This window comes from Hibiscus syriacus, unplaced genomic scaffold (assembly GCF_006381635.1).
Source record: "Hibiscus syriacus cultivar Baekdansim isolate YM2019G1 unplaced genomic scaffold, ASM638163v2 tig00110557_pilon, whole genome shotgun sequence".
NCBI lineage: Eukaryota > Viridiplantae > Streptophyta > Magnoliopsida > Malvales > Malvaceae > Hibiscus > Hibiscus syriacus.
In genome coordinates, this window is record NW_024062780.1 from 1764644 (window position 1) to 1775092 (window position 10449).

The 10449-nt window shown below is 33.3% G+C and overlaps 2 protein-coding genes across 2 annotated transcripts; both read right to left on the minus strand.

Moving 5' to 3' along the window:
- Positions 1-1615: 1615 nt before the first annotated feature.
- Positions 1616-3067, minus strand: LOC120131963 (mitochondrial import inner membrane translocase subunit TIM17-2-like). Its single transcript, XM_039148821.1, has 2 exons — positions 2948-3067; positions 1616-2511 (listed from the first exon to the last, which is right to left on the minus strand). The coding sequence occupies exon 2, from the start codon at positions 2455-2457 to the stop codon at positions 1756-1758; it is 702 nt and encodes a 233-aa protein (XP_039004752.1). The 5' UTR covers positions 2458-2511; positions 2948-3067; the 3' UTR covers positions 1616-1755.
- A 1379-nt stretch (positions 3068-4446) lies between these two features.
- Positions 4447-5417, minus strand: LOC120131964 (auxin-responsive protein IAA2-like). The gene is made up of 4 exons (XM_039148822.1): positions 5142-5417; positions 4869-5019; positions 4673-4737; positions 4447-4556 (listed from the first exon to the last, which is right to left on the minus strand). The coding sequence occupies exons 1-3, from the start codon at positions 5242-5244 to the stop codon at positions 4674-4676; spliced, it is 318 nt and encodes a 105-aa protein (XP_039004753.1). The 5' UTR covers positions 5245-5417; the 3' UTR covers positions 4447-4556; position 4673.
- Between the last annotated feature and the right edge of the window lie 5032 nt (positions 5418-10449).

Genomic DNA, 10449 nt, shown 5'->3' on the forward strand with positions numbered 1-10449 from the left:
AGATAATTTTAGAGAGGATCATTGAATCAAAGCTATGATTTGATAAAATGTCGTCTACAGGAGAGTAAGGTTCTGAGTCTTTCCTCCCTTGTTGTCCCTTTCATTTTGTTGCTATATATTTTATGTTACAATTTCACAATATTCGAACCTTCATCATCAACATCGTTGTTATTTCCTGCATGATTTCTAAGAATTTATCGCTGTTAATCCACGCAATTTTTTATTATTTAATTCATTTTAATGTCTGGTAAATTGCGTTTTTCTTTGGTTATCTTGTGTATGGTTGCCCAGAGAGTACAAATGGAGTTTCATTTTCGTGTAGATTTTGATAATGTGTTTTGTTCATTTCTTATCCTCTGACTGTTCTGATTTCAGATTCTACAAATCTCAACATGACGAGCCAAACCTCATTGGAAAAGGGACAGCCAAAGAAAACATGGTCTCTAGACTCAAGCTCCCTACCACATAGGCCACAAGATGCCTCCACCTTCATTCCAAAAGCCCGCAATCTGTCCCTAGTAGGTAATCTATAGAGGACAACCATCCATGCAACTATAGAGTACCCAGGAATGTGAAAAACATGTCACACCAAACGATGCCAATGCACATTCTCCCTTCTGGGCCTAACAGTCCCCCAGACCTTCATCAGAGTAACCCCATAATCTATCACAAGGCCCATCGAGACTTCCTATCTAAGCTTGAATAGCTTCCTCCAAAGATACCTATGATTGAATCTAGCCTGCACCTGCCAAAAATCATCTCCCCGTAGAATATACTCATGAATCCAGGCCACCCAAATCGACCCCTCCCTCTGTATGATAGCCTTAATGAGAAACACCAAACACGCATTATTCCAGCTCTTCATATACCTAATCCCCAACACCCCCTCCGACTTGGGACTATAAATAGTCCTCCAACCCACCCGAGCCCCTCTCGCTTCAACATCACCATTCTTCCAAAAGAATCTAGAGCAGAGCTGTTCAATACGAGTAAGAACATACTTAAAGTTATGAAAAATTATAATCAAATTCTATTTTGGATCGATTTAATTAAATTTATGATGATATTAGTGGTGAATCTAGAAATTCAAAATTAAAATCTAAAATTTTAATATATATATTTTTAAAATATTAATATATAAAATTTATTTCTTCACTTCTTAGTATATTAAATTAAATTTTATAATTTTTTTAAAATAATGAAGATACACTTGTTTACGAAATACGAAGAACTTAATGCATCTGTCCGTGATGCATGTAACATCCTTCGTCATCACTTACGTCCTTTTGGTGATGAACTTGAAGAGCTCTGGATTGGCTTAAGCTTAAGCTGGGTAGAAGCTTTTGATACATTTTTTTGAAAGAAAGATTACTTTTAGCATTAACCATAGATAGAATCATCAATAACAGTTTGCCAAAGAAAAGCTGGGCACTCAGAATCAAAATACAAATGAGAACGAGAGGTGAGAGCCCAGGTTGCCAGTGTATGCGCTGCCTTGTTAGCTGTTCGACGAATCGACGTGACCTTGAGACGAGGATGCAACCACAGTAGAAGTCGCGCCTCCAACCACTTGATAGAAGTTGATTGACATCGATAGCAAAAACTCCAGAGAGCGAGGAATATTTACTTCAACTACTGGTTCAATATACTGAAATTAAGTTCAAACACTTCTAAGCCATGTAAAACAGGGCATGCTTACAAGTACTTAGGGTTAGGCTCAGAAGCTAAGAGCGACCAAAATGGCTAGCCACCATTTCATTTGTACTCAAACGATGGCACCGGAGGAGCATCAAAGCTCTCCAAAACCTCAGTTTTACTTCCACTACCTGTTGCTGATTCCTGCTGCTTTCCACCACCAAAAAGACCTCCAAACCATGAAGACGAAGAATTTGATGACCGGGATGAAGACGAAGATGAACCCTGTCTCGAGCTGTCAACTGATGCAGGGGCAGAGGTTTGATTTGTCAATTGTCCCATTGGATATCCAGGCATGCCGGCTACATTGGGTGCTGGCTCTTCGAACATAATAGGCATCTGTGGCTGACTGAGGAACTTATTCAACATGATCCCAGCTCCTTCAATCAAAGCAAGCAAAACCCCACCAAACACTGCTGATCTCGAAGCAGCACCAAGTCCTTGACGCATCGAAAGGAACCCTCCAGTGGCAGCACCGGCTATAATCGAGTTCCATGGATCTTCTTTTTGTCGAAGGTAAACCATGGTGCAATCAAAGGTGGAGAAAAGGCCACCCCAAACAGCAAAGCTACCACCTACACGAGGGGCATTCATGCGCACCGCTTGAGTTCCTCCGATCAACCGAGCACCGCTTGGGGAGTTATATGTGCCTTTTATGAAGTGGAAGGCTGCACCCCCAACCGCACCCATACCAAAAGCGCCACCAATATCATCGAGAATTCGATCAGGGCATGGCTCTCTAGATGTTTCTGGGGTCCCCATGGTTTGCAAAAGACGGTTTCTTTTCTATTAACAAACCCTAATTTCCAAACTTCCCTACAAAATTCAACTGTAAAAATATAGCTCAAATTTCCAGACAACCAAGAAATATAGCAAAAACAAATTACAAGCTTCAATATGTTTAGAACGATTCAGCAATTGATTTCAACGAACTAATGGTGATTATCAATTTCAATGACCTATAAAACCAAACAAAATAAACAAAGGCATGATAGAACACATAAAACAGCAAAAATTCCCAGGAATAATATCAAGTAACATAAAAGATGAAATCTTCTCAACGAAAAAGATCATAAACGCAATCCAGGTAAAAAACCCAAGGATCAAAACAAGAACAGAGTAAAACCCTATAAAAACATTACTTTTCAAATAATGAAGAATCAGCCTCAACGTAACCCAGAAACTATTTGGAAAAATAAAAGCAAATAACTCTATTATACTGCATGAATGAAACTACAGATTTTTTCTTTACCTCGATCTTCAGTGAAAAGCAAGGATTTCAAACGCCAAAAAAGATTTGGATTTTAATTTATGAAGCAAAGAGGAAATGAAAACACCGAGTACACCATAAACCCTAAAAGGCCAAACCAGGCGGGCAAAGGAACTTTGAACTTTCTTTCTGGTCGGTCTGCTGGTTTTCTGGCCCAATATAACAGCCCAGAAAAAAATTGCAAAATAGATTACATACACTTTTATTTTGGCATCTACGACATTTTCTATAGTGCATGAAACTCGTCATTTGGAGATGATGAGTTCGAATAAAAAATATGTTTTATTCAAATTTTAATCTTGATGTGATAAATTTTAATAAAAAATATATATTTTATTATAATTCATCACTTTGATGTGACGAGTTCTAACTTCACTTTTACATTTACCGTATTATCCAAAATAAAAATAGTGTCCTAATTAGCTAAATAAAAAACCCGAAATCTTTAATGGAAAAAAACCTCGGTCTGATTCCAGATTTTTTATTATAAATTTTATGGAACAAAATTATCCTTCCTGATTTTTTAGTAAATTATTTTTATTTTTAAAAGATATTTATAAAAAATTTCTATAATCTTAATTCAATGTGCATTTGTCTGTAATATTTAAAAAAAATTATAAATTTAAATACCTTAAAATAGATCGATTGGATTTAACTCGATTAATATTATTGTTGATACATTACACAAAAACATATGAAATCGAATAATATATATTTTTTGAAACTAATATATTTAAATATTTAATATCGTTTATGAGTGCACGAAACAAGTGACCTCGGTGATAAATAAATTGTTTTTATTTCTTGATATTTTGGGTTTTAGAACCAGAAATATTAAGGGTGCGCGGTTCAATGTCAAATTATTTAGAACTATCTTTGAATAATAATGTCTTGTATTTACTTTAAATTAATAAAAAAACAACGTTTTTTACTAGTGAAATTTAATATTTTTCTAAAAGATAAACTACACGTTTAGTACTTAAACGATTAATTTTGGTCTGTTTTAGTACCTAAACTTTCGATTTTTTAAGATCATGCCTAAAATTTAGTTTTTATTTCATTTTAGTATCCGTTCAAATCTAACGTTAATTTTTTAATAGCGGAGTACTAAAATGAAATGAAAACTAAAAAGTTAGATATAATTTTAAAAAAATTAAAAGTTTAAATACTAAAACAGACAAAAATTGATAATTTAAATACTAAATGCGTAATTGACCTTTTTCTAAATCATCCTAAGTTTCTAACATCATTTAGAACAAAATCTAAAGTCAAATTACAAGCTAGAGACAATCAAGTCCATCAAACTTTCCATTTCCAAACACCTAGTTGACCTGTAAAAGTACAAAAAAGGGAAGAGCAACATCAAAATTGAAATACATCTCAGGCAATCCATCAAAATTTATTCTCAAACTTATTCTATGAGCATATCATAATAACTCATATGCCAACTTCAATGAAAAATGATTGCAGATGATAGATTTGAACTCCTCCACTTGGAAAAGATACAGGAAAATTCACCATCTTCTACAAAGTTACCTTGAAATATGAACTGCAGGATCAAATGGGGTCTTTTCTTTCTCATTGCTGCAAACTGAAAGCAGCCAAATTTCCTAGACTTGTTAGAGAGTTGATCAACAGGAATTGACACCTCTCAAATCTATAGTTTTTTTTTAATGAAATTAAAATAAAAGGATGCATACAACTTACTTTATGGAGTTGAAATTTCAGAACTCTTTAGTACATGTAACCTCTTTGCAGTAGAAAAAAACATGCTGTCAAGAATATGAATTCCAGGATCAAATGGTAATTATGTGTGTATATATATAGTTTGGTTCAAGTTTATGCAAGGCTTTTCATGTTTTTTAAGTTTATCTAAGGCATAATATAACTGAAAAATGTTTACTGCCATGGTACATCTCCAACAAGGACCCTGTCTCCTTCATCATCTTCATAAATTAGAGTATATTCCCCACTTGCAGCTAAGGAACCCGCATCTGCTTTGGCTGCTTCCTCGATCGAGCTTTCGTTTTGGGTGGAAGATGGATCTTTTTGAGCTAAGATATAATTGTAAAACAAACCAGTCAACTTAATCTGACATAAAGCAAGGTGTTGAGAAAAAGTGAGCAAATAACAATGGTGGAATGGATATTTAGTATTATCTGGTTTATGGACCAACCTGCAAGCAAACCACTGAACAGTTCATCTATAGCAAGTGAGAGTTCCTCATAGCTATTATAGGCGCTGAGATTTACTTTCCTTCCAATAGGGATTCCTTCCATGTTGATCTTTACAAATAACTGAGTTTTAGGTTTTTCTGGTTTTACTCCAGTGTCCTCCTTGTTTGATGATTCAGAAGCTGGTTTGGACAAGCTGTTGGACAAGCTGTTGCTAGCAAGATTTTTCCGGGACGATCGATGTAATACCCTTAACCCGTATATGTCTCAATATACTAGTCAAAGATGTCACATCAACTTGAAAACATTTTCTGAACTAAAATTTTCGTAAAAATTTGTTTCTTTTGAAAACACTCTGGTTCTAACTTTAAAAATATATTTTAAAGTATATTTTAGCTTATAATTTATTTCTTTATTACAGGAAAATAAATTCATTATTTATTCAGTAATTTTACTAAACCATATCTTTTCGTAAAATCTTTTAAAAACATAATAATGTAGTAAATTCTTGTCATACATAGATACCGATAAAACTAAATTAAGTAAAATAAACTAAAATAATTCTAGTTTATTATTACAAATTATTTAAAATAAATACGATAATTAGAAATTACTGACATAATTATACATGCCACTATAAGTCAAAAGAAACGTCATAGACATCTTACTGATACTGATGATATGTATGTCTTTCCAGAAAGATGCTCCGATAGCTCCTTACAGATCGTACTTATCCTTATTAGAACTTACGCATGAAAATCATCACGCGCTAAGTATAACTTAGTGAGGCAATAATAATCTAGGGTGAGTAAAATCTGAAATTTATCATAGACGTAAATAAAATAATTCAACTTAAAACATTAAACTGGCAAACCAACTTATCCAAGTCGATTTCTTCACTAAGACCTGAAATTTCTTTTTAAATCATGAACTCATGAAAATTCTGATAAATCATATCTAATAAAATAAGCACATCATGCTTTCTGTTAACTGAAAATCATTCACAACTTGCATATTCATTTTCATAGCCCAATGCATATTTATAAGAACATAAGATACGTGAGTAAGGTGCGCACTATGCACAACACGGTGCAAATCGTAACTGATATTGAGATATGATGCACTTCAGTGCCATCATAACCTGAATAAGCACCAACGGTGCTGGACATTGATACACGAATGTACCAAAGCTGATAGGATAACATTGATACACGAATGTACCAAAGCTGATATGATAACATTGATACACGAATGTACCAAAGCTGATAATACTCAACTAATGGCATGCCAAGTGTACCCATAATTCTCATTATACATACAATGGGCTCATGTGTCATAATTAAATCCATAATCAAAATATCATGCTTGGGCAGTTCATACCCTAAATCATTCATAAAACTGATATAAAATATTATGAAAATAATCTTTATAAATCATACTATAAATTGGAATGAGGTTGACTTATCGCAAGTCGTCCTCGATCAAAATAATTAAATAAATAACTGCACTCACCTTTGCCTCACTACAGAACTTGTATATAATAATCCTAGTCACGAGCTTTGTCCTTTCCTTTCGAATCGTTCGGATTGCTAGATTTAACGTAGTCTGACAATACCAAATTATAAAACAAAAATTGTTCGAACTACATATTAGTATCGTACTAATATAAGCTCGTTTTAACATTTGAAAATCTATATAGTAAAATCGATAACTAAATCGATAACAACCATACTCATAACTCCATTATAACTTCAAACTTATCGAAACACTTATTCAATTCCATAAATAATTATTTTCAGCATGATTCTTCAACTTTTACGAATTATAAAATCTAACCACATATTTTAAATTCTTTCTAGAATTCAACTTAACTTTTCCTTTAATTTCATAATAGCTCTTCACTATTATGATTATTTCCCATCAAATATATAAAATTTCCAGCAACTAAAATAAAAGTTCAAATCAATAATTCAACACTCAAATGCTTACAATTTCATCCTAAACTTTCTTAGGCTTTTCAATTTCAACCTTACAACTTGATAAACTTGAAATTCAATCCCAACTTAATACTTAAACTCCAAAATCAGCACACTTTCCAGAATTTCCAGAATTATTCTAACTCACCCAAATGATACTTTTACATTTAAAAATTACTCTTCATCTTCTAATCCATTTCAACTTAAATTCTAAAATTTCCATATTCAGACAACTTGCACTATCTTTAAAGAATCAGTATTCTGTGTTGATATACACACTGGAATTTAATTCCGTTTCTTCCATTGAAAACTAGACTCGAATACGAATCTATCCATATAAAGAACTCCTTCTAATTCATTATGTACAATTTATAGTGAATTTTCAAAGTTGATCAACAGAATCTGTTTTGTGCAGAATATACTGTCCGTTTTTCTGACCTTTCCTCAGTTAAAAGTTCATATCTTTCTGTATACACATTGAAATTGATCCCCGTTTGTTTTAAACAAAACTAGATTGATATATGAACATAATATATAAAAATAATCTCCAAATAATTTTTATAGAATTTCTGGTGAATTTTCAAACTTACTGCCAGATTCCAAAATCTAAACTGTTTTCATTAATTTGCATCCTTGGTTCTTCTTCAATTCTTACAACACTTCTAATATCAAGAATTGATCTTTAATCATAAAAATCACACTTCCTCTTCATCCACCATAAATACCCATTTTCACATTTAAGCATGAAACCAAGAAATAATTATACCATCTTGTAGAGAAAATAGGATAGAACAATTTCCTATTTCACAATTTAATCCCAAAACTCACCAAATTTGATCAAAAATAGAAGAAAACAAATTGACTCACCTTGTCTATGGGTTTCAGCAGCTAGCTGGAGAAGAGAGAAGAGTTTCACGATGGTTCTCCAAAAATATCTCTAATTATTAACCTTTAAAACTAATTAAATGAATTTTTTATTCCTTTTTGGACCAAATACCAAAATTACCCTTAATAAATCTTGAAAATTACCAAATGCCATTGTATTATCTTCTATTAAAATATTCCTTGGTCAAAGATGATACAACTTGACTTTGACTTTCGAAATTGACCATGCAATTTTTAAAAATTGCATTTTAGTCACTAAAATTCCATTTGTTTGGTCAAATCTGAAAATTTGCACTGTTCTGAGCCAAATTTCTCTGATCGAAAATATGAAAATAATATTTCCAACCATTTTCTAACATCCTTCAAATTTTTGTAAAATTTCAGCTCGATCCGAATATCTGATTTCAATACTGAAATTTACTGCTTTATATCTTTTATCAAAATTCTCGTACCAAAAATATGATCCCCACTAAAATCTCTGTTTTAATCCAAACTTTTCATTTACATGCATAAAATATATAACTTTTAAATTACAACCTTCAGTCCCTACACTTTTCAAAGTTTATACTTTAGCCACTAAACTTTCAAAACTTACATTTTAGTCACTGGTCAAATTTTGGGGTATTACAATTCCTCCTCCCTTAAATAAAATTCGTCCTCGAATTTTCCATATGTATTTACATACCTGAATTAAATAGATGAGGAAACGTTTTCTTCATGTCTTCTTCTCGTTCCCAAGTTGATTCCTCAACTTTATGGTTTCGCCAAAGTACTTTTACTAATGGAATCGTCTTATTTCTTAGTTCTTTGACTTCATGTGCTAAAATCTTTACTGGCTCCTCTTCGTATGATAAATCTGGCTGAATCTCAATTTCTTCCCGTGTAACTACATGTGAAGGATCTGATCGATATCTTCGAAGCATTGATACATGAAATACATTATGAATCTTGTCCATCTCTGGAGGTAACGCCAACTGATAAGCTACTGGTCCAACTCTCTTTACAATCTCGTATGGTCCGATAAATCTTGGACTCAATTTCCCTTTTCGTCCAAATCTTAGAATCTTTTTCCAAGGTGACACCTTAAGAAATACCTTATCACCCACTTGATATTTAATCTCTTTTCTTTTTAAATCAGCATAAGATTTCTGTCTATCTGCTGCTATTTTGAGATTATCTTGGATTACTTTCACTTTGTCTTCCACCTCCTTAATTAGATATGGACCAATTACATCTCGATCTTTTAATTCGTACCAATTCAGTGGTGTTCGACATTTTCTTCCATACAACGCTTCAAAAGGAGCCATTTTGATACTTGATTGATAACTGTTATTATAAGCAAACTCTGCTAAAGGTAAATACTTTTCCCACGATCCTTTAAAATCAATAACACACGCCCTTAGCATATCTTCAAGTATCTGAATAGTTCTTTCAGATTGACCATATGTCTGCGGATGATAAGATGTGCTGAAATTTAGTCTGGTTCCCAATGTCTCATGCAAGGACTTCCAAAATCTCGAAGTGAATCTCGGATCTCTATCGGAAACTATCGAAATGGGTACTCCATGAAGTCGTACTATTTCTCTGATATATAACTCAGCATACTTGTTCATAGAATAATATTCTCGAACCGGGATAAAGTGTGATGTCTTTGTCAATCTATCCACTATCACCCAGATCGAATCTTTCTTACTAGGTGTCAAAGGTAAACCTGTCACAAAATCCATGGTAACTTGTTCCCATTTCCATTGAGGAATTGAGATAGGTTGTAACAACCCCGAAGGTACTTGGTGTTCTACTTTTACCTGTTGATAGGTTAGACATTTAGAAACAAACTCAGTGATAGCTCTTTTCATACCTGCCCACCAATACCGACTCTTTAAATCTTGATACATTTTGTTTCCTCCTGGATGCATAGTCAAAGGACTATAATGAGCTTCAGAAAGAAGATCTTTCTTCAGTTCTTCGTCATCAGGTATGCAAATTCGATTCTGATAATACAAACATCCATCAGGCTTAATTTCAAAATCTATCAGTTCCCCTTTCTTTGCTTCCTCCATTCTATCTAAACACTTCTTATCTTTATTCTGAAGATCCTTGATACGATCCAATAGGGCAGGTCTCAATCTCAATTCTGCAATTAATGCACCATCATCTTCCATTGATAGTCGTGCATCTAACGCTCTCATAGCAGCAAAGGTTTTTCGGCTAAGTGCGTCAGCTACCACATTAGCCTTCCCAGGATGATAATCAATAATCACATCATAGTCTTTGAGAAGCTCAACCCATCTCCTTTGTCTTAGATTTAACTCTTTCTGAGTGAGTAAATATTTTAAACTCTTATGATCTGTATAAATATAGCATCGCTCACCATATAAATAGTGGCGCCATATCTTCAGAGCAAACACTACAGCTGCTAGTTCCAAATCATATGTCGGATAATTTCGTT